Consider the following 24,955-nt stretch of genomic DNA (forward strand, 5'->3'; position numbering starts at 1 on the left):
CAGGGTCCCTGATACTCTAGCAGATACACACATACACACTTGATGTGGACTCATTCTGTTCTTGGATTAGGCTACAGTGAAAAGGAATAGTACTTGAGAGATTTCCCCAAAAATGTCATTGCCAGGGAGAGCCCTTTTCTCTAAATTCCTGCTGACAGGTATTCACATTTTATATTATTTTAATGCAGCCCAATAGGAAACTATTCTCAGCTAGCACTGGCTCCTTGTTGAGAATCCCGAGTGGCTTATCGTTCTGTAACAGCTCAACAAATGTCACCCCTGCTTTTGTTTCCAGGTTCTGTCTCTACTTCCCATGTAGTGGCTTACTCTCCAAACACTTAACCTTAAGGCTCTTTATGTTCTGGATCTTTTACAATAGTACCTGCTTTTCAAGTGAACTTGCAGTTGTGTGGTGCTGCAAGATTGCTTGTCTATAAAAATGCTATTGCCATGCAAGCACGAGGACCTGAATTTGGATTCCTAACACCCAAAATAAATGAGTATTAAAGATACATAGGTAGGTAAGTAGATAGATAGATAGATAGATAGATAGATAGATAGATAGACAGACAGACAGACAGACAGACAGCAAGGAGCAGTAGCACATGCTTGTAAAACCATAAAGCTGGGAAGGTCATGCCAGGAAGATCCCTGGGGCTTGCTGGCCTACTCTAGCTAGGTACATCCTTTAAATATTGCCTGAAGCAATAGCTAGGGATTGTTCATCCCTTTGGCCCAACTCTACATACAGAAATCTGTCTCACCTATGAGCTCAATAGGTAGAGCTGACCTGAACCTAAGCTATACAGCTGGAAAAGGAGTCAGAGCTACTCCAGGGAGAGATGTCACTGTGTGATTTCACGTAACCCGATACTTGATTCAGTTCTCTTTTCACATGTGTGTCACTTGAAGGAAATAACCTTTAAACCCCTTTGTTGCTTCTAGTTCTTTTTGTAATCAGTGTTTGAAGACCCTCTAAATACTGGATCCTTTGCCCCTCTGAGAACATTTAGTCTCCCCAGTGTCCACTGTGCCCTGGCCTGAGTAGCGGCAGCATGTAGGGTAGGTGGAAAAGTGGAATGCTGACCTTCTCCCCTTTCCTCTGCAGGGTTGTCTTCTGCATTACCTCCACCTCCTCCACCACCTCCGCCTCCACCTCCACCAGCAGGTCCCTCACCAACCTCAGGCACAGAGATGCCTACTCCACTCCTGCCCCAGGCTGTGAATGGTGTGAACCGTGGGGCCCTGCTCAGCTCCATCCAGAATTTCCAGAAGGGAACTTTGAGGAAAGCCAAAACTTGTGATCACAGTGCTCCTAAGATTGGCTGATGCTTCCTGTTTACACTGGGAGGGCAAGCTCTTCTGTCCCACTCGTACCCCTGAAGTCTTCTTCCTAGGTGAGTCCTTGCAGAGCCAGCACAGCCAGCATTGCAGAAACTCCAGTGAAGAGGCTTTTCAAGAGGGAAATGCTCTCCAAGTAGAATAAAGTGGGGCCAGCATTGCTGCCTTAATGAGTATTTTACTCCTTTGTGACTCTAATGGGCTTCCTTTAGGGGCAGTGGCATATGGGAATCATTGTTTTCACCAGCTAAAGGAAAATGACAAAAAACAAAAGCAATGACAATATTTTGTCACAGCAGCAAATGGCCTTTGTGACTGCCCCTCCCACTATATCAGAAGTGTTCTCTCGCTCATTCCTCTAAAGCATATTTTGATTATTTCTTAGGTAGTTTCCATTTGTGCAACCCTCCCTTCTCAGACGCTAACTCTGTAACCAAGGTGGTGCCCCTATGAGGCAGAGGAGCAGCTCTCACTCCCTCATACAGGACAAGGAGAGTTACTCAGCCTCAAGTTCAGTGGGAATCTCACTGTGCTGAGCAGCCACTCTGGATTCATAGTTGTTCTCAGCTATACTGTATTGAAACAGAACATTAACCACAGATAAAGGTCTTGCTAGGTAAAGGACTTAATCCTCAGCAGTTACGTCCACTTTGGGTAGAGGGAGGGCCAGCATTACAAGTAAATCTGGCATCTATAGCAATCACTTCTGATTTGATTTATCCAACTTCAGAATCTTTTTGATGTTACTCAGTTATTAGTAATCCTTTATTTTATGATTTTCTTAAAATTTAAAATTTTCATTTTAAATAAACTGCACTTTAAAGGATTATAAAAAATCCATTTTAAAATTCAAATACACACATCAGTGTTGGTTACTATGCAGAAAGAATGTCATCGTGTATAGTTTCATATAATCTGTGATACATGTTCAGCTGTATTTTTTATTAAAAGCAAATCATGTCATAAAAGTATGTTGTGGCCTTGCTAGGTATTATTCAGATGAGAACAAAGTGTGGTGTCACAAGTTCTGCTCCCTCCCTCTATCCTGCCTGCCTATCTCCTTTGTAAGTGCTGATCATTCTTACTAGGTAGAGACTGTCTGTATACTTTCATAACTTGTTTAGAAGAGGCTCACATATGACAGAATGTCTGGTTTGGGAATGTGGAGGAGTGCCTGGCATAAATTTTCCTTACATTTGAAAGGGAGCCCTGTTAAAATTAAGGTTTGACAAGTCTACAGACAGGACTACAACTCAGCTGGCAGAGTGCTGGTCTAGCACTCAGGAAGCCCTGGATCTGTGCAGCTCAGCATCAACTAAGCATGGTGTACATGTCTATAAGCACTTGGGAGGTGGAAAAAGGGCCAAAATTTCCAGGTCATCATCCTCTACTACATAATTAGTCTGAGGCCAATTTGGACTATAGAGTCACAAGACCCTGCCTAAAAAAAAAAAAAAAGGCTGAAGCTGTGGACACATGCAGTGTGCACTAGTGACCAGTTGCTGATGGAAATCTGGGCCTGAGATCTGCAGTTTTTGCATAGTATGAATAAAAGCAAATAGTTAGGGTGGGGATATATATAGTTCAGTAGTAGAGCTCCTGGCTAACATGCACATGGCCCTGGAAATAAAAAGGCTTCAATTAGGGCCCGGCGTGGTGTCACACACCTCTGATGCCAGCTCTTAGGGAGGGAGAGACAGGCAAATCTGTGAAATCCTGGTCTACAGATAGATAGTTCTGGGCCAGTTAAGGATACAGTGAAATTCTCTAAAAAACTAAAGAAGCTACAATTGCTTTATACACCATGTCAAGCTATTTTCCATTTGACAGCAATTTCTTTCTTTTCTTGGTTTTTCACGACAGGGTTTCTGTATGTAGCCCTGGCTGTCCTGAAACTCACTCTGTAAACCAGGCTGGCCTCAAACTCAGATTTACCTGCCTCTGCCTCCTGAGTGCGGGGAATAAAGGCATACACCACCATGCCTTGACATTAATTTCTCATTAGTACTCCAAGATTTCCACATACATTATTTCATGGCTATAAAAATATAATTACTCATAGGTAGGAATCCCCTTTATTCCTTATCAAAACAATTTAACAGCAAATGTAGATAATATACTCTTTAGACATAGAAGTTATCTTCTTGGGGTATATTTTTCATCAGGACGCCGCAACGTTTTGACCTTGCCCCTTCTAGTGAAAGAGGGCAAGTCTTTACATTAATGTTATTCAAAGATTTAGACAACAGTAACAGACAAAGAAAATAGAGCATGGGGAGTGGAGAGTATTCCACTCAGAAGCACATTTAAACTCCTTACCTCACAGAGACACCTGTTGTTGCTTTAGCGCTAACTTTATGACTGGTAAAGTCTCACAGGACGTGTCAGGTAAAGTCCCAACAAGTATTTTAAATAAATTTCAGTGACTTGACATTCAGAGTCCAAATTAGATATTCAAAGTCTTCTTTATTGCAAATATGATGTCTTTGACCTGAGGTATGGAGTTGTCTTCTAGGATCTTTGCATAAGGCATTGGGACATCAGCACCAGTGACACGAACAGCAGGAGCATCAAGGAAATTGAATGCAGGGCCTAGGAAGAGGAGGCTCAGGTGAGAGGCAGACTTGGGACTCAGGAAGAGAAAACAAGGCAATGAATCTAGCTACAGGGCCTGCTTTTGGCTTGACTTTTACAACACTCACCCAAAGGATAAGAGCCCTAACAACTTGAAGCCATTCGGTCACTGCTAGCTTTACCTCTCTTCCCAGTCAGTACTCAAGTACACAGGGTTCACTATAGTTTGCCTGTGTTGTAGAACCAGTTTCTTTAAATATATTTATTTATGTATATGAGAGCTTTATCTGCATGCACACATGCATGACAGAACAGAGCATCAGATCCCATTATAAATGGTCATGAGCTACCATGTGGTTGCTGGAAATTGAACTCAGGACCTCTGGAAGAACAACCAGTGCTCTTAACTGCTGAGTCACCTCTCCAGCCCCACCAGTTTCTTTCCAATACCTTCCATGATACTGGCACAAATCTCAGCTCCTACTCCAAATTGTGGCCAGCCTCCTTCCACAGTTACAAGATGATTTGTCTTCATGACACTGGCTTCTATAGCTTCAATGTCCATTGGTCTGATGGAACGCAGATTTATTACCTAAAGATATTATAGGAAATAGGCTTTATAGAAACTGAGAGACAAATACAGACAGCCTTGACCCCAAAACACCACTTTTTTGTTTTCATCTTTGTATCAATAGGTACACAAACATGGAGACTGAAAATATAGTAGTACAAACCTGTAACCTCACCACTTGGGAGGCTGAGGCAGGGGGACCCGAAGTTTGATAGTGCTGGCTACAGAGAGACCTTGTCTCAAACTAGCAAAAAGTAGAAAGGGAATTTATAATTAAAGCAGAAACCTGTATCCCAACACAGAAAGCTTTGCTCACCTATAGGAGTCACTTACCTTCCTTGATTTCAATATTCCTCCTACCAAAATAAGCAACTAAGTGCGTAGTGTGCACCAGCCTACACCATGATACCCTATACAGCTTCTATCCTTTTTATAGCCTAGAAAGTATTACTGTATTTCATAAGAGAATGACTTGGTAAGTTCTACACCAGAGATTAGACTCAGTTACTTCTGAAGTCTTGCTCCGTGTGACTGTATATGCACAGATGTGAAGAATCAGAGATAACCTCAGATTTCCCCAATTGCTCTCTGCCTCTTTTTTTTTTTTTTTTTTTTTTTTTTTTTAAGAAATGGTCTCACTGAATCTGGAGCTAACTGGTTAGACTGGCTGACCAGGCTAGCATGCCCAAGGGATCCTCCTAGCACTCTGTGCCCAGTGCTGGGGTAGCAAGCTCATGCTGTCACAGCTGGCTAGTTGAGTTGTTTTGTTTTTATGTGAGTGCTAGGGATTCAACCTCAGGTCCTCAAGATTGCACAGCAAGCCACATGTACAATGGCACTGAATGAGCCATCTCCCAGCCCAACAAGACTGGACTTAAACGAACCAGTCTGTGGCGAACAGCCTCCACTTCTGACTTTATGCAGAGACAGACTGCAAGACAGAGCTGAGGGTAACCTGGGAATCGTGATTCTGCCCAACTCCTAAGTATTGGGATTACAGGCACCATTCAGAGCTTCTGGCTAGAGTGTAAGAATGTGTGTGCGTGCACATGCATACATACAATACCGCATAGAAGCTTGCTACGGCACACATGTAGAGTTCAGAAGACAACATTCAGAAGTTGGTTCTCTCCAACTACCACGTGGCTCTTACGAATCAAACTTACATTACCAGGGCTTGGCAGCAACTTTACCTGCTAAGCCAATTCACCAGCTTCGGATTTTTCGAGACAGTGTTTCTATGTAGCCTTGCCTGTCTTGGACTCACTTTATAAACCAGATGGCCTCAAACTCAGAGATCTATCTGCCTCTGCCTCCTCGAGGGCTGGGATTAAAGGCATGCATCACCATGCATGACTCAGCCTTGGGTGTTAAAAGGAGACTTTTTGATTTGGGGTGGTGGTGGTGGTGGAGTGAGGATGGGGGAGGGGGAGGGCAAGTGAATGTCCATTTACCTCACATTCAATTCCCTCCTTGGACAATACGGTTGCAGCTTCTAGGCAGTGGCCCACTGGTCTTGAATGGGCAACTACAGTGATGTGGGTCCCTGAAATAAAGTGGAAATCGATTCGACGTCAATGGAACTAATGTAGCCCGCTGCAGCCAGCTACAGCTCGTCTTTTCAACCCTTCAGCTTATTTCACTAAGCTGGGCAATGAGGCTATATTTTTGGACAAGAAATACAACCTACACACAGACTCAAAAAAGCCTAACTTGAGATCATTCATTCTATCCCTTGTAAGTTAAGCTACATAGCAGTAACTTCTGACTTATGCAAACATAGGGCTACAGTAAAAATGATTAATATATACCAAGGTGTTCTTACCTTGCCTTTCAATTTTGGCTTTTCCAATTGGAATCAGGAAATCTTTTGACTGAGCTTCTGCAGAAAGTTCAAATGCAACTCCATACATCAGTTCATTTTCTAGCACCACCACTGCAAGACATTATAAGCTCTCAAACAACAAACTACATACAAAATGCATATAGAACAAAATCATTCATCTTATTGATAAGAAACCTGGTTTCTATCACATCTAGAAGCTTCAGGGATGGTTACTTGCTGACACATGCAGTCTGTGCAAAAGAGGTTAAACCAATGGTTTGGGTATACAGTGAATAACCAACCCCTTAGAGTGACAAGAAAAACCACCTTTTTACTGTCCGTACTGTCTAGAGATGATTAGCACTTTGTCTCTCACGAGCTAAGCCGCCCTTGACGGCTCCTTATATGCAGAGAGTTCATGTCATTTTTAATGTTCAAAAGAAACCCAGGGGTTACTAGCTGACCTGGATTATCATCACGAATGGCCGATTTGATAAGTCCTTTTGCATCCTCAGAACTCCAGGGGCTGACCACTTTTAAACCTGGGCAGTGCCCATACCATGCAGCGAAGCATTGTGAGTGTTGAGCAGCGACACCTGCCGAGGCACCGTTAGGCCCCCTGAATACTATGGGCACAGGCTGAAGGCCGGCAGACATGTAGTAAGTCTTGGCAGCTGAGTTTATAACCTGGTCAATGGCTTGCATAGAGAAATTGAAGGTCATAAATTCACAGATGGGCCGCAATCCAGCCTGTCAAGTGGAAAACATCAATGTTAAAAGCTAAGTACAACAGGAAAGAGTGGTGAATAACCACTCCATTCTTCCAACACACAAACATTTGTTTTTGTTTTTGTTTTTGTTTTGAAACAGTTTCTCTGTGTATCCCTGGCTGTCTTGGAACTCACTGTGTGGACCAGACTGGCCTTGTACTCAAGAGCTCCACCTACCTCTTAAGTGCTGGGATTAAAGAATGCTACAAAGCCCAGTGCAAACAACATTTTCAAAAGGTATTAAAGGAAATCTCCTTGGATGAGCTTCATAAATAACATTACATACCATAGCTGCACCAACAGCAATTCCAGCAAAGCCCATCTGTAAAGCAAACACCAGCCTAAGAAAAAGTCCATAGAAATTAAAACTATGAATACTCAACCGAGCCCTCAAAGCTTGTCTGGAAGGCATACCTCTGATATGGGAGTGTCTATGATCCTCTTGTCACCGTATTTCTTCCATAGGCCTCTGCTAACCTACAATTAAGATTTAACCCATGATTTTCAAGTTTTGTCAGGGCAAATGGGTGTTTTTTAATTTTATATAAGTTTACCTATTCCAGGTACCTTGTATGCACCGTCATACTGGGCAACTTCTTCTCCAAGCAGAAATACTTTTTCATCTCTTTCTAGTTCTTCATCCAGTCCTTGATTAATAGCATCACGAACTGTCACCTGCCATAGTTATATAAACGGAAAACAGCATTACTTAGGATGCTATGGCGACTCCCTTTTATACTCACCTAGGCTGCCCACAACGTAAAACATCAATTTAAAATTCAAGCAGGCAGTTATCTTTAAAGTTCCAAGAATCCGAGGAAGCAAGACAGCCAAGCCTGACGGGTGGACGGAGGACACTGATTCCCTGGAAGTTGACCTCAAGTGCACCTCTGCATGCTCACACACATACACAAAGTAGATACATATGTATCATACAAATTAAAATTCCAAGAACTTAAAGAGTAACACTAATGTTAAATAGTCTTTCACTAGATGTTACTGACAAGCTCCCAGAACACTTGTGCTGCTTGATGTACACAGGCAAGAAAACTGATGGATTGCTGAACCAGCTCACAGGCAGTTTCCTAAGTAGAAAACATGGTAGGTTTGTTTGATCACTACACTGGGAGTACTAAGGGACAGAGAACTGGCAAGGACAGCTAACCAAGGCTAAGTGTTAAGACTCACCAGTGGCCCAACACTGAACACCCAGAACGCAGGAGCTGCTACTCTAATCCTCCACTTCTAGATATACACATGCCAAAGAACGGAAAGCTGGGACTCACGCATGAATCGGCACACCAATGTTCTCAGAACCTTTACAAATCCAAAACGTGGAAACAAGCCAAATATCCATCTTTGAATGAATGTTTAAATAAAATGTACAAAGAATATGATTCAACCTTTCAAAGGAACAAATTCTGATGTATGAATTCTACAATCACCACCTTAAAGTTACTGTGATACCTTGAATAAGCCAGACACAAAAGGGCAAAAGAGTCAACTGACATGACGTTCTAGAACAAGCAAACTCACGAGCCAGAAAAGTACAATATATTTAACAGAGGCTGGAGGAGTGTAAATTATTATCGTGTAACGGACAGAGTTCCTGTTTCGAATGATCAAAAAAGTTCTGGAAATGGATAGTGTATGTACGAAGAATGCATTCCATACCAATGCACTCTGCATTTTAATACATAGGGTTTTAGCGTTATATTTTACTATAATTCGGGGGTAGGAGTAAAAAAGTCAGGGAAGCAGCTGGTCGATTATACTGCTCGAGGGGGTGAATGTCAGAGTGAGTGGCACCTAGCGGGAACAGAGGCAGCACTAGTCATCGGCAGGACGCAGCCACAGCCAGGGCCCGCGATGCCACCCGGCCTCGGGGCAGACGCGACCCCGGGCTCCCAGGCCTGCTCCCTTCCGGCCTTCCCAGCGCCGACGCGCCGGTTACCTGCAGCGCCGCGGGCGCCGAGCGGTGAAAACGCCTCTTCAGCAGCCCGGAAACCTGGCGGGGAGAGAGAAGAAAGCTCAGAGAGGGCACAGGGCCAGCGGCGGGTGCGCCGGGGGCGGACACCTACCTGCCGCAAGGGTCCCCGCACCAGGGTAGCCACAGCCGCCATCTTGCCCGTGTCCTCTACTCGCCGCCTAATGACAACACAGAAGCGCCGCAGACCCCGTACCGCGCAGCCAATGGTAGGGCGTGACGCCTTTGGGGCCAGCCTCCATCTAGAAGAACCAATAGAGAGCGAAAATGTGAGTCCCGCCTTCCCAGGAAAGCCAATAGAAAGGCACTACTTCGGAGGCCCCGCCCCTGAGCTTTGACAGTGCGCTGTTAACGGGCCACGCCTCCTCGAGTTTAGCCAACGGCCGGTTGTGACGCCTGCGAGCCTCGCCCTCCTGGCCGGTCGCCGGGTTGCCGAGGTCGTGTGTCGTTGCTGCTCCTCTCTGTCCTGGTGCACTGGGGATAAACTTTGCTGACCACTCACCGTGGCTCTCAGGCAGCTAGCACGCCCTGCACACCCCCTTGACTGCTGCCTGCCCACGTGTTTGGATTGAGTCAGTGCGGCCTGATCGACCCAGATGAAGGGACCTTAAAGCCACCCTTTGCAGGCACTGCGGGCCTTGAGAACCATGTGGTTCTTGAAAACACTCCTTTGGAGGGTGGGCCTACAATTGCGTTAGTGTACGCTGTCAGTTGAATAAGCTTCATATATGCATTAAGCGTCCATTGTATGCCAAGTATTGTGATGTGTGCTTCATGAGTAAGCGATTGTAGGTATCTCCACCTAGGCATGAAGAGGTGAGGAAGTTGTTCTGGTTATACAGAATTTAGATGGCATACCCAGACTGGAAAGATGGACACTGGGGTACGGCCTCAACTCCTTCAAATCTCCTTCACTGCTGCCTGATGAGGTGGTTATTGTAAGAAAGATCAAATGAGTCTTTTCTATCAAATACTAGAAAAAAACTTGTGTTTAGGATGAGGATTTCAAATCTTTTTATCTCCCCTGTCTTGAAAGGCTTTCATACAAAGGTGGGCTTTTTTGTTTGTTTGTGTTTCCCCACGAGACAGGGTTTCTCTGTGTAAGCTCTGGCTGTCTTGGAACTTACTCTGTCAACACCAAGTAGACCAGACTGGCCTTGAACTCACAGGTTAGCCTGCCTCTGCCTCCTACAAGTGCTCGGATTAAAGACATATGACCTCCACACCTAGTTTACACAAATTTTTAATCCTCCCCACCCAGTAAAACCTTTGTTTATACAAAGGCCTAGTCTTTCTTGGAATTTGACAGCCTGGAGCAAAATGACCGTTTTCTCCTTTGGAGACTCTTTCCCCTTCCTCCTGCATTTCTTGAATGTTGCTTCTTTTCAGGGCAGCCATTGAATCAGACTGTGAGATGAGGACTTCTGCCAACTGGGAACAGACACAGTCACCACCTGACTTAGGGTGAAAACCAGATGAGAAGCACTTTCTGTCTTCCTGTGTGTTCACTCTTCCTGAACACACTCTGCTGGTCAGGACTCCAGTCTGCCTTGTCCAGACACTGTAGTTGAAATGGGGGTCTCTTTCTTTGTGTCCCTACACTTATTTTTAATAACTTCCAGCTTCCAATTTCCTCTAGCAGTGGAGGAGACCTCCAGTGGCTTTGAATCCTTCCTTCTAGTCCCATCTAATTCTAGTCCTTTTTGATGGGGGAGGGGATAGGAACACTTTTGTGTTCTATATTAGAAAGACATGCTACATTGTAAAAGAGAATCTGTATGTCCATGTTATTAACAGCTTAGTATATATACATTGTTAGGTTTCAAATCCAGAACAAGTCTCACTCAGTTCCTGTGGCTCCTCCGAGTACTTCTCACCCCATCCCTAAACTAAATCTCTCCCTACCAGAGGCTGGGCTTCCCTTCACTGGCTCCAGACTGATCTTGAGAGACCAAAAAATTAAAAATTAGTAGCCATTATTAATATTTAAGGCATGAACTAGGTGGGTGGAGAAGTCCAGTTCTTCCTGAGGGAAAGAAATGCCTTACTGCGTTCTTTTCCCACCCACTAGAGATACAGTTGCTAGGAAACTGGCCCATTCCCCTAGGGAGGGACACCAGATCATTAATGGTCTGGGGGACCTTCCTATAGCCAATCAATTCAAAATGTAGCATTTTGACCAATAGATGCTTGCCAGGCAGGAATTATCTACCCCTGCTTTGGGCATGCTGGGAGGGACCAGAATCTTTAAATCACCCAACTACCCTGAGCGTGTGGCTCTCAGCTCTGATTGCTTTGTTGGTGGGGGGTGTGAGCCCAAGCTGCAGCTCACATCCCCACCTCATGTATTTACAGCAGAGTCTAGTTTATTCCTGGTCTTTTGGGGTTCACAAACTGGGCAGAACATTTTGGGGGCTCATCCTGGGACCCCAAGACTCCAGGAACCTGACCCAAAGGTTTTTATGCGGCAGTAAGTATCTAAATGTCTCTGTGCAATGTCTGTATGTGCAGTACTTTCTGTTCTCTAGTCTGAAAGTTCCTCCAGGAACCTGACCTGGAGGTTTTGATGCGGTATTGTTTACACTGGTGAAATCTGGTTTTAAAATCTGGTTTTGACTTTTAAAATTATGGTTATGCTTTGTGACTTCTCTCCTACAAAAGGGGTACTTTATTTTGACATTGCAAAAACAGGTTTTAGAAAATGTTTAAATGTTTAAGGCTATAAAACGTTTAAAGTTTATCAGGCATTTTAGACAATGATCTTGGGTAGTCTAACAAAAAGTTTGAAACAGTTTCTCGATCCTTTGGGGGAGAACAAAAAACTTTGGTATTTATTTTATTAATTTTACTAGATAAAACCAAGCCATATGGTTTGAGCTAATTGAGAAAACTGCAGTTTTTACCATGTATCTTGCGGAGAGCTGTTTGTTAAGCTGCTTTGTTTATCTGAAAACATGTTTCCACTCTGGTCTTCTCGTTGAGACAAAAGAGAAAGTTCCACTAAGTTCCTTAGAGTTGGTTTATGTGACCTTGGACCATATCTGCTAAAGGGAAGTAATTTTAGAAAAAGACTTTGGCAGTTTCTGAACTTCTTTTTGTATTAATATAACTTGTTTTTGCTTTGCCTATAAAAAGCAACTTGTGGACACTGGGCTCCAGCAGGATCATGTCAGGATAGAAAGGATTTTGATGAGGGTTTTTATGAGAGCAAGAGATATTTTTAAGAATGTCTGGTTAAGCCAGAAGAACAAAGTTAGGAACCTGAAGGTATATGGAATCTTGCAAAAGGTTAGTGTATGTATAAATAGCCAGAGAGTTAATATGATTTTAAAAAAAAAAACTGTATCTAAAAGTATGTTGTACTTCATTTAAAAGGCTGGTGATTCTTCATTGCAAAATGTTTTCTTATGCTCTTTTAGGAGGGAAGAATTCTGTCTAATAGGTTTGGTATGGCCAGAATAGTTCGTACAGTTTAAAATTGTTCTGTACTGTTCTGTTATCAGTTGGTTCTAAAATTTATTTAATCACAATGTTAGAACTTTTGGTTATGGAAAAATTGTAAATGTTTCACAGAACTTGTTGTATCTTAGGAGGTAACACATGGCTAGCCACCATGATGGTTCAGGGATAGAGAAGGTGGAGCTGTAGTTTTGCTGCCATATTTGTTTAGGGCTTCCAGCTGAGTTCAGTTACAGGTGGCCATGCTGGTCCAGAGATAAAGAGGGTGGAGCCATGAGTTTGCAACCATCTTTGTTTAGGTCTCAGTTATGTTCAGTCCTCTGATTATTGCTAAGTGCAAAGCTGTTCAATTTTAATGCAAAGTGGTAGGATCAGGAAGATTTGCTAGCTTCTCTATAAACTGTATCTGATTAAAAGGTTTGCTTTTAGTTCAGAAAGAGCAGACTCAAAGTTATGCTAACGACTGCAGTTGGTTAAGATGTTGAGCTTTACCTAGTGTCTTTTAAGTTTTTTAAGGTTAAGCCTAGGACGGGTAACTATAAAGTTTGAGAATATATAGTTCTGAAACATGCATCTTAAAAATATGCCAGAATTAGAGATTATAGCATTCTGTTTTATAGGACACAGTTTAGAGCAGATAAAGGTAGACAAAGAGTAATTCAGATATGCTGGCCCTCAAGCTTGTCAGATCTGATGAATATGGCATTTTAACATGTGTAAGCTTGTTGTGACAGAGAGTTCCAGAATCCTGGCAGTAGCTCCCCCAAGGTCTCTGAGAAGATTTGGGCATGACAGATGATGGTGGCTCTGGATTATGGTATGCTAACCACTGGGCAATACTGCCTCAACTGACCCACTGCTAGGGCCCAGCCTAAACTGTGGATAAAGCCGTGGACAGCTGGAGAGCTATTGTCTCACGTGAGAGGCAAGGTAAGGTCAAACTCTCGTGTTCCTTTTTTCCACAGAAACAGTCTCTCATCTTCTGTGTCGGCTAGACCGCCTCTGTTCAGGATGCCCTGAGACCACAGGAACCAGGGACACTGCCTAGGTGATGAACTAACTAACTAGACAACTCTGTCATTTTTATCGGCACATGGATTGGTATATTTATTTAGCTTATAATTTATCCTTCTCAGGTCTCTGATCACCTTGATGGCTAGGCTAAGTTTATGATAGCTTTGCAGCTAGAGAGGAGATGATTAGATCCACTGTTCACTCATTGATCAGTTCATTAGCTAGTTAGAACTACTAGGTACTAGTTCTCTTATTTAGAAAGAAAAACAGGTTTGCCCTGCTCACAGAATTCATGTTAGTTGCCTGTGTCTTAAGATAAATAAATAAATATAAAGCTTATATAGGGTCTGAGGATATAGGAGTTTAGGTTGTAAAAATCTAGGGAGTATTATTTGGTCTGGGAAAATGTTTCAGGGTTGATAAATACAAAAGAGATTGGAGAGTCTAAATTTTTTAAGATATATAAATATAAAGTTATTATATAAAAATATTTTAAAGCATATTAAAGATGGGAGATACTTTAGATTTCTCCCCCCCCCCTTTGCTACTGTTGTGCTTATGTTAAAAAATTTCAGAAGTTCAGAGTTTTGGCATTGATCAATAGAGTTCTGATAAATTGATGGAGCACTGACTGCTTATTATTCAGTCACCAGCTTGAGATTTTAATTTCCTTTGGTTGTCTTCTGGAGATAGACTTAAAGGTGTTTCTCGTCATGTTAAAAACATCTGTTCAATGTATATATCTGACCCAAAGCCATAGCCTTTACTATAGTATTCTTAATATCTGCCATTTCTGGGGTAGACTTTGACACAGGAATATCTGAAACCTATTCCTTCTAGTTGCTTTATAAAGAAAAATCCAAGCATCCAGGGTTTAGCAGTAAAGCCAGTAATGTATTTCTGCCTAACTTTCCAGTGGGACATGGAGATGGGGGATAAAAGCAGATGCTGAGTGTATGAAAAAATGGCCAAGCTTCATTAATGGCTGATTAGCAACAGGGCCCACACACAGTTCAAGTGTTAGAGTTTCAGACTGAACACAGTTAAGTTGTTTATAAAAGATACAAAACAAACAGCTGACTGGTGCCCATTCCATTGGATATAGTTTTACCTGTTACTCTCATATAGATTTGCTGATATGTTACTTTTCTGAGTTTTTAAATATATATTTCCTTTTGTGTACTAAAAATTCATATGAGTTTCAGGAAATCAAAAGGTCATGAGACCTGGATATGGCATAACTCAAATGGATCCCAGATGAGTTTTTCCCTGGTCTTGGGATTCCTCAGTTTTCTCATTTAATAGATAAATGTTAACTTCTGTCTTTAGTCTGAATTTGTCTCAGCAGATTTTCACCTGTTTGACTCTGTTCCGGGATCAGCTATGGACTGCGAGCTGAAATCTGCACTTCCTGGAAACTGAAATGACTGCTCCCTGCCTCTTCTGGTGGATCAACTAACCAGATGCTTGGAACTGCCCCATTGCCCAGCCTTTGACTAGCATTTCAGCCTCCCTAGCCCCTGATGCCAACGGTCCAATTTCAGCACTGAAGAAGCTCCAGAAGATTGATCTTCGCCCAAATCCCCCCTACCAGGCTAAAATGCTAGGTCAAAGGGGGCTGGCTCCCTAGCATTAGCTATTATCTTGGGCATCTGCTTAGCTGAAATGGAAACTAATATTGCAGCAACTGGGCTAAAAGCCCAGAGAGACACTAGAGAAAAAGGGATTTTTATTTATAATAAAAATAACCTCATATATTTACAGTGGAGTCTAGTTATTCCTGGTCTTTTGGGGTTCACGAACTGGGCAGAGCAATTGCTATATAATGCAGCTGGGTTTTTTGTTGCACAAGTCTCTTGGTCTTTGTTCCAGAGCTCCTCACTTGCTCTCCCTTCCCTCTTTCCCTTGCTCTAGTCTGCAAGCCATGTTCAGCCTAGACTCTTCCCTCTGCCTGTTTTTGAGAGATGAAATAATTGAAAATTGGTTTTTTGGGTACTGGTTTGGGGCTTGGAGCACAAGCCTGAATTATAGGCCAGCCAGGTGGAGACATGTCCAGCCACCTGTAGGGGAGGAACTAGCCTTACTGCATCCTTTTCCTGCCCACTAGAGATAGTTGCTAGAAAACTGGCCCAGATGGCCAGGCCAGAACTATTTATGGACTTGGTGCCTAAAGTAAACCAAATATTTCCTAATGGCATCTAACTCCCTGCTTGCAGTTTTTCCCTTAAAAAACCTTGTTCCCCCAGACCACAGGGCCACACTCCTCTTTACCAAGGAGGTTTCTGTGACCTGGGCTAGAGCTTGTAAAAATTTCAGTCCTGCACCCTGTCTATAGAATCTTCTGGGTGAAGATGAAATAGAATACAGATTTCAAGGATGTTGAGTTCATGTTTTCACATATTTTCAGCTCTGTATAAGGCACAGTTTCAAGATCAATTCCTGTTTCTGCTTATTCTGTAAGTTACACTTTCAGTTCCTTTCAGGGACATCCAATGCTTCCCAGCATCCCTGAGAAGCCTCTTGGTTTGAGGTATCAGTCCCCAGGCATTCCTCATTCCTTGTAGTGGTTTTTGTGAGTTTAGTGAAACTGACAACTAGGAAGAGGAAATCACAGTTGAGAATTTGCCACCATGCCTGGCTCAATACAGAATAATTGCATCACCACAAAGAAACTTCCTCTTGTTATCTCAGTCCTCAGTCCCCAACAATTGCTGATATGTTTCAAATGACTAGTTCATTCTTTTATATTCTGGGCAGAGATCATCAGTAGAGCATTTAGCTTGTATGAAGGCCTGGACTAGATCTCCAGCAACATATACAATATGAATAAAATGCATAACCATCTGTGACTAGTTCTCTTCAGAGCTATACAAATTAGTGTGTGACACATTTCTATTACATGGTAGTCACATGGCTAAATCAGCTGGCTCATTTGTTCTTCAAAGGACACCTGGGTTGTATTAGTTTTTCACTCTTAGAAATAAAGCTACCATTTACTTTATGAGAATGCAAGCTTTCATTTTTTTCCAAGTAAATACCAGAAATATGATTGTATGGTCAGTGCATATTCAACATTCGAGAAACTGCCACACTGCTCTTGAAGCCTTTCCATGCCATTTTACTTCATAAAGTGAGACTTGTCTACTTGCTCTAGGTCCTTGGTAATATGTAATGACATCAGTCTTTTGGGTTTTGCTATATCCACAGCCCACACTGGCCCCAAACATCTCTCATCCTTCCCAGTCGCCTGCATACTAGGATTACACATGTGCACAACACACCGACCTGCTCTTTTTTTCTTCTAATATGTAGTAGTATTCCTCATATTTTAATTGTATTTTTTCTAATGGTTCATGATATTAATGGTCTTTCCATTTGCCTATTTACTATACACCTTTGGACTCTATTCTAATTAGATTGTATTTTTAAAATTTGTGTAGAATATATTCAAACTTACATATTTACCATTTGAGGGTTTTGAGAATGTAGTTTAGTGGTATTAGTAATCACTTTATTCTTAAGTGACTATGAGTGTGCCTGGGTATGCGTGTGTGTACCACATGTATGCAAAGGCCCTTGGACATAAGAAAAGGATACTGGATCTCCTGGAACTGGAGTTGCAGATGGTTGTGAGCTACCACATGGGTGCCGGGTCCTCTGCAAGACTAGTAAGTGCTCTTAATGACTGAGCCATTTCTCCAGCCCACATTCATGCTCTTTTTGTCTTATTTTGTTTTTTTGAGACAGGGTTTCTCAATGTAGCTTTGGCTGTCCTGGACTCGAGGAGGACTCAAACTCACAGAGATCTGCCTGCCTCTGCCTCTCTGAATGCTTGGCTCATAGGCCACCATGCTGGGCCACATTCACACTCCTTAAGCACCCCTGCCAACAGTCTCTACAGCTCTCACTTTCCTAGATAAAGCTCTCCAACCACAAACAGTATTTCCCACTCTCTCCCATCCCCTGGCAGCCACATTCGACTTTCTGTCTGAATTTGACTTTTAGGTACTGGGACAAAAGTGTCACATCCAAAGTTTGTCCTTTAGTAACTACCTTAATTTCACTTTGCATCGTGTCACATGGGTCTGTATTCCATTCCTTTCTGTGGCTGAATACTATCCATTGTATGTTTATAGTATTCACATTTGGTTTGCCTCGCTCATCTCTTGTGAGTATTTGCATTTTGTGAATGATGATGCTATGAACATTGGTGCACAAATGCCTTTTTGAGTCATGGCCTTCAGTGTATGTTGCTGGGGATTGAACTTGGGCTTTGTGCAAGCTGCGCAAGCACTCTGTCACTGAACTACATGCTAGCCCTCTGCTTTTAATTCCTTCAACTAAATGGACTCAGAGGTGAAGTGACTATATTATGGGGTAATTAGATGCTCAGGTTTTTTGTTTTTTGGTACTTCTCCATACAGAGTGCCAGAGCAGTTACATATTCCACCAGAAATGCACATTTTTTTCTACATCTTCTCTATCCTAGCTATTGTGTGAGTTAAAAACTATCCTAATGTGTCTGAAGTGATGTCATGCGGTTTTAATTGCCATTTCTCTAATAATTCTGTTGAATATGTGTATATTTTCTATATGTACATAAATTTGAATATCTACCTATATCTTTAACATCTGTCTGTCTGTATATCTATTTCATATACAGAACATATCCAGGAAGAGTTAGGTGAGACACATAATATGAAGCTTAAAAATAAGGATGACAGGGTTGGGAGTAGTGGCACATGGCTTTAATCCCAGCGCTCAGGAAGCAGAACTCTGCTCTACAGAGTTCAGGACATCCAGGGCTCTGTTACATAAAGCCAAATTAATTAATTAGCTGATTGATTGATCAATTAATTAAAATGATGACATAATAAATCCCACTTAGAAACAAAATATATTTTAGAATTTTGGTTTATTCCTTTCCAATAAATCCATAAGCACTTATGTTTTATTATCCTTTAGTTTTAGTTTTTAAAGTGATTTTGAAGGCTGGGTGTGGTAATACAGATCTATAATCCAGCTGTCAAGAGACTGAGAACCTGGATTTCTGGACTATATGCTGGAGCCCACCGGGCAGAGTCAAACAGTTCCTGAGTGGGGAGTGAGGATAGAAATAATTAAAGCAAGTCACACTACATATGGGATCAGCTCGAGAAGGCTGTCAGTAAGACTGCAGTGTGAGTTTATCCTATTCTTCAATTCCTTTTTTATAGGCAAAGCATAAAACAAGTCACATCAATACAAGAAAAAAGTTCATGGAACTGCCAAACTTATTTTCTAAAACTACTTCCCTATAGCAGATATGGTCCAAGGTCATACAAACAAGTTTTAAGGAACTTCCTCTTTTCTCTGTCTCGTGAAGGCCAGGGTAAAACAGGTTTTTCGATAAATAACAAAGTAGCTTGACAAACAAGCAGCTCTCCACAGCAATATATGAAGACCTCATCTCAAAACAGACATGTACAGTCCCCCACCATGCACACACTATAATAAGTCAAGTGAAATGTTTCTGAGTGAGAAACCTATCCCATTGTAGGAAAACAGTTCCAGTGGTGCAGAAATCTATCAGGTAAGCACCTGTCTTACCAGAAATCTACAGAGAAAGAATAACACATACAAGTTCACAAATTTAGAGGCAGGTATGAATACAATTCTGTGAAGGAGATTGTGAAGGTTGAGAAGACACTTATAAGCTACAAGCAGGTGGGAGAATCAGGGACCTTGGTACTGTGGCTCAGTCCTAAGAACATGAGTGGTGCAGGTCAAAGTGTGCAAGCCTGCATTTCTGATGATGGATGAAGGCAGAAGGATGGTGACTCTTTCCCAGGAGAAAGGGAAAGAACATGTCCTGCCTCTCCCTTTCAGTCCCTCTGAGCCCTGAGCTGTGGATGTGGATACAAAACAGCTCTCCATGCAAAGGGAATAGGAGTTTGTCCTGACCCAAACATGAGTGTGCATGGCCTTGGCAGACAGATTCAGGTTGCCCCTAGTAACATGCTCCATATAAAAGCATTACAGCAACTGTTACAGTCATAAAACAAAAGCAGTAAAACACCAAGACATCTTTCAAATACACTGAAGGAAACATCAGGTAGGTCCTTACAGCAAAGTAGGGAAATGTCAGCTATGGGCTTTAGATGTTATCTGTGACGACATTCTTAGCTTTTGGATTGGTGCAAGCTAGTGGTCTGCTAAGTTAATACATTCCAAAGGTTTTACCTGGCAGTTGACAGGATATTGTAGATGTAGTTGACAGGACATTGAGTCCGATATGCATGTAGAGCTGGGGACCAAATGACCACAGTTAATTTTGACTCTGCAACATTCATGCTCCTCACCCTGCAAGTTCTAACAGTCAGTCATTGTGTTGAACTTCACAGGGCTGTGGCTTTCTTCCTGGGAGCCTCAGTTCTCACTGCTGGGTGCGGCTGGCTATTTCTTAGTACACTGATTAAAATGAAGTGACACTTGTGGGCTTTTTCCCCCCTGCTCATCATGATGCCTTTAGATCAATCCAATATCATGTGTCAATATTAATTTCCTTTATTAGTTTTCACTGTGTTAATTACCACAATTATTTTATTTATCCACTTACTGAAGGTGAATTTAGTTATTTCTATTTTTGCTGATAATACAGCAAAAATTTTTAAATGTATGTGGTTATGCATATTTGTGGATATGTTATGGAGGTACATTCACACATACATTTGTGGAGGTTAGGAGTCAACATTGAGTGTCACTTTAAATTTTGAGACAAGATCTCCTCCTGACCTGGACCGCATACACTAGAGTAGCTGGTCAGAGATCCCTGGGATCTTCCTGCCTCTTCTCCCCTCCCCTCACCAAGTGTAGTGGTTACAGGCTGTACCTGACTTTTACATTGTACTAGAGATCTAAGCTTAGATCCTGATGCTTGTGCAGCAAGCATCTTACCTACTGAGCCATCTCCCTAGTTCGAATTTAAAAATATTGTATATGGATGTCCTAGCTGGGGCTACTATCGCTCTGCTGAAATACCATGACCAAAAGCAAGTTGGGGAGTGAATGAAAAAAGGAAATAAAAAGTTTATTACAGATATATGGAAGAGCATAGCCAGAAGCAGGGACATCTGAGAGAGTCCAGAGTAGACATGACCCTGCGCCAGACCGTGTGGGGAAAGGAAGAGGGGAAGAGAAAGGGGAGAGTGGAGTGCAGTTGCAGCAGCCAGGAGCCCCAAAGGTACTAAGAGAACAGGGGACCCAAACAGTTGGATTTTATAGGGAAGAGCAGCCCATTGCACTGGGCTGGAGAGTTCAGGGTAGGGAGCAGAGTATGTAATCTAGGAAGACACTGTAACAGGTAGGGACTAAGAGCTTGTAGGGAAAACCTAGCAGCCAAGTCCACTTTGGATGTTAAATAGGCACCTCACCATTTGTCCCAGGTTTAAAACCTAACAGGGAGAAAGGGTTTATTGAGCTTATACTTCACATCACAGTCCATCACTGAAGGAAGTCAGGAGATTAACTTAACAATGCCTGGAAGTTGGAGCTGATGCAGAGGCCACAGAGGAGTGCTGCTTACTGTCTTGCTCCCCATGGCTTGTTCAGCCTGCTTTCTTATAGAATCCAGATCCACAATCGAAGGGTGTCCCCACTCACAATGGGTTGGGCCCTTCCCCATCAATAACTAATTAAGAGAATAGCCTACAGGCTTGTCTGCTCACAGCCCAATCTTCTGGAGGAATTTTCTCCACTGAGATTTCCTCCTCTCAGATGACCTCAGCTGTGTCAAGTTGTCATAAGTCTAGTCAACACAATAGAATTTTGGGTGGTCATACATTTTAATATCTCAAGGGTGTGAAATTGGGGATTGCTGGTCCACACAGTAAGAGTTTCAATCTTGGTTGCTTTTTTGTTGCTATAAAATACCCTGACAAAAGCAATGTGAGGAAGGAAGAAAAGGTTTATTTTGGTTCCCAGTTCAAGGTTACAGTATATCATGGTGTGAGTCAAAGTGGCAGGGACTTGAGGCAACTGACTGTCATGAACTATGACGGTGAGGGGGAGTGCCTTTGGCAAACCTGAGCCAATGTGTGCCGCCTGAGAAATTATGACATGCATCAGATCTGGAGTAAAAGAGGTTTATTGGGAGTCGGGGGAGAAGTGAAGACCTTGGGAAAGGGTAGAAGCCAGAGAGACATGAGGGCAGAGAGGGGCAGAAAGAGAGGGGGGCACATGCAGAACTCGGGGACAGAGAGAGCTGGGAGGGCAGGTAGGCCCTTTTATATGTAGCACGCACCTGGCACACGTGGCAGCAGACATGACACAAGCAGTTGCTAGGCCCCTGAGAGTAGGCTCGTGAAATTGCCTGTACGCTAACATCTCTCCTTCCTTGTCTAATTAAAAATGAGGAGAAAACAACAGCAGCAGCAACGACAAAAAGCCAAGCGTGGTAGTGTAAGCCTTTAATCCAAGCATAGGGGGTGGCAGAGGCAGCTGGATCGCTGTGAGTTCGAGGCCAGCCTGACACTCAAAGCAAGTCCAGGACAGCCAAAGCTACACAGGGAAACCCTGTCTCAAAAACAAAACAAAACAAAACAAAACAAAACAAAACAAAAAAAACAACCAAACAAAAAGAGCTAGGAAGGGGTGTTGTGTGTCAGGAATGAGGGTGTTGTGTTCTTTAGACTGTTTCCTGCTGTCTGAGGGCAGTGACATCTTTGGAAAACCTAAGAAAAAAAATTGGGATGCTGACCAAGTCCTGGTAGAGCTGGCTGTTTCATTCACTGTTCAGGCTCTGTGAGACCATCTGGCACTGGGAAGGTTCAGGCCCAGATGAAGCAGTCTGTGAGGCTGGGCCAACTGGGGTAGCCATTTTGGAGCTGTCCTGGATGCAGATTTTGAGGAAACACCTGGACTTGGCAGGATGCTGGTATAAATATCTATATCTACACTTATACCTATACATACCTATCTATAATATATATATATGGGACAGAAGGTAAAGTTAAGTATGTTAGGGAGAAACATTTTTCTTGGGTGTACACTTGAAACTTAAGGCCCACAGTCTTGGCAGTTGGAGGAGAGGAGTTCCAAAACCAGAGAAAGGGGGAGGAATCCCACACTCTACTCTAAACAGTAGGCAATAGGTGGAAAACCTTTAGACTGATTGACAGGGGTACTTATATGGAGTCTATTGACCCATGAAAGGTGGATTCAAGTAGCTTCCCTGAAGCTTGCAAGGATATTTTTAAGTTTACAAAAAGAGATTCGTTTCAGACATGTTAGCATCACCTTTGTTTATAACCTGTACCAAAACCCACATAGTCACACTTTTGTGTCATAGTAGAGGCTTGGGAAACAATTTTGGGCTAAAAGTATGAACACTCTTTAAGGTGAGCTCAGGGAAGACAGATACCATCTATGGAACAAAAGGGCAAAAGCTCCCTTGATCTTGATTTCAGTATAACTACAGATGTGAAAAGGGGGCTTTTTCCCCTCTGTCCAGAAGATTGGATATATATAAATTTAGCACAACGAGAAGCACTTTTACATCTATACTTAGAAGACGGCCAAAGGAAATTTAAAATATTGAGCTTGTGGCTATAATAATAGTGGATCATACAGTGGAAGGCTTTACCAGAGTTAAACTAAGAATTTATCAGAACTCTCTTGATTAATGTTAAGGTTGTGAACTTTGAAGTCTTAATACAACAGTAGCACAGTGAGGAAAAGCAATCTGAAGCATTCTTCATTCTTTTTATATACCTTAAATTATTTTCTTATCACCACTTAAACTTTTATGTTCTACAACCCTTACAACCTGCATTTACAACTTTAAAACACATGCTTAGATCCTAAAACACTTTCTTAGATCCTCACAGCTTAAGCTTCTGTGTTCTTAGACCTTATGTAAACTTTACGCTTTTTTCCTCTCCCATTATTCACCATGAGACACAAGTGCTTGATTACAGGGAGCAATCACTGTAAAGTGAGTTCCTTTAGATAAAGGAATAGTAAAAAGTTACTTTGAAGCAGGTGTTCTGAGTCTGGCAATGAGGTAATTTGTGTCTAGACCTAGTTGTAGCAGTTCTAGGAGAGTGAGGCTTTTGGCCTGATTTTCACACATGAAGATAACTGAGAAAGCAGCTGAAACCTTGGCTTCTGCTGTTAAACTGATAAATCTTTCATGAGTCTAGTCTTCAAATACATCAGAGACCTGAAAAGGATAAATGTCACCTGAATGAGCAGGAAGTGCAGACCAGGCAGCTTCTGAATCTATAAAAATTAGAGACATTGTGTCTACCTGGACAGTCACCCAAGTCTCCTCTGTGGCTGGTGCTGGCTTCAGCCACCAAGCCCAGAAGATATGACAGGCTTTCCTGGGAAGCAGAAATTTTGGAGGGACTGTCTATCCTTGTCTATGCAAAGTGAGGTAGTCAACTGCCCTGTCCTGCCTGTCCACAGTTTGGACAAGGAACGTGCTGTTAGCAGTCAAGGCAAAGGGCAGTCCACAGCCCAAAGGCCAGCTTTTGTTACATTTAAAGCATGTTTCAGGAGGAAGTTCTGTGCCCATCTTCTTTGGTGGAGATTAGGGGTGCTGTCTCTCTATCATGAAAGCGTTTTTATTAAACATTTTAAATATCATATTCTGAAGATCTCAAGTGTTTGAGGATCACTTATCTATCTAAAAGTGTATCTAAACAGACAAATTTTGCTTGTTTCTAGCTACTTTGAAAATGTACGAAGGAGGCATAATAAGGCTTATTTCTGTGAAATTTAGTCTTTTACCTTTTTTCCTGGGGGTATTAGGAATCAAAACATGACCTTACACACACAAAGCACATGCTGCTTTCCTGAACTTACCTGCATCTACTACCCATTTGTTTCATGTACCTTCTTGCATATCCACTTATCTGTTCCCAGTTCCATTTTGAGTATTTAACTTGTAAATATTTTCACTCAGGTGAGCAGGTTTTTTCATTCTCTTAATAGTATGTTTTAATCTGGGAATGATGAGAATTTATCTGTAAGCCCAGTGTTCAGTAAACTGAGGCAGGAGAATCAACATGAGCTCAAGGCTGACCTGGGCTACTAGGAGACTCTGTCTCAAAACAAAATAAAGTAAAACATCAACAAAAACAGTGTCTTTTACCAGGCATGATGGCACAAGACACATAGAGACAGAGGCAGGAGGATCTCTGTGAGTTTGAGGCCAACCTAGTCTACCTAGTTCTAGGGCAGCCAGGACTGCATTGTTAGACCCTGTAGCTTCCCATCCCCCCACCCCAAAAATCTCAGAAGTGGTGGCACTTTAGTCCCAGCACTAGGGGGCAGAAACAGGTGGATCTCTGTGAGTCTGAGACCTGCCCTACAGAGAAGTTCCAGGACAGCTATACAGAGAAACCCTGTTTCAACAAACCAAAACAAAA

The 24,955-nt window shown here is 42.4% G+C and overlaps 2 protein-coding genes across 14 annotated transcripts in view; one reads left to right on the plus strand and one right to left on the minus strand.

Moving 5' to 3' along the window:
* Window positions 1-2,312, plus strand: part of Pxk (PX domain containing serine/threonine kinase like) — a 70,990-nt gene extending 68,678 nt beyond the window's left edge. For 8 of the 13 annotated variants that reach the window (XM_060390930.1, XM_060390933.1, XM_060390931.1 and 5 more), the window contains exon 19: window positions 1,109-1,182. Coding sequence is in view for 5 of the 13 variants with exons in the window: in XM_021647319.2 (XP_021502994.1) it covers window positions 1,109-1,329 (221 nt within the window). In the remaining 8 variants the exon portion in view is untranslated. Of the gene's footprint in view, window positions 1-1,108 lie in introns of all 13 variants that reach the window. The other 5 variants (XM_021647319.2, XM_021647321.2, XM_021647318.2 and 2 more) reach the window with 1 other exon arrangement.
* A 1,088-nt stretch (window positions 2,313-3,400) lies between these two features.
* Pdhb (pyruvate dehydrogenase E1 subunit beta) lies at window positions 3,401-9,296 on the minus strand. The gene is made up of 10 exons (XM_021647332.2): window positions 9,163-9,296; window positions 9,036-9,089; window positions 7,649-7,756; window positions 7,496-7,558; window positions 7,368-7,403; window positions 6,776-7,061; window positions 6,312-6,422; window positions 5,941-6,032; window positions 4,366-4,507; window positions 3,401-3,933 (listed from the first exon to the last, which is right to left on the minus strand). The coding sequence occupies exons 1-10, from the start codon at window positions 9,202-9,204 to the stop codon at window positions 3,788-3,790; spliced, it is 1,080 nt and encodes a 359-aa protein (XP_021503007.1). The 5' UTR covers window positions 9,205-9,296; the 3' UTR covers window positions 3,401-3,787.
* Between the last annotated feature and the right edge of the window lie 15,659 nt (window positions 9,297-24,955).

The sequence above is a fragment of the Meriones unguiculatus genome, chromosome 9 (assembly GCF_030254825.1).
Source record: "Meriones unguiculatus strain TT.TT164.6M chromosome 9, Bangor_MerUng_6.1, whole genome shotgun sequence".
NCBI classification, from domain to species: Eukaryota; Metazoa; Chordata; class Mammalia; order Rodentia; family Muridae; genus Meriones; species Meriones unguiculatus.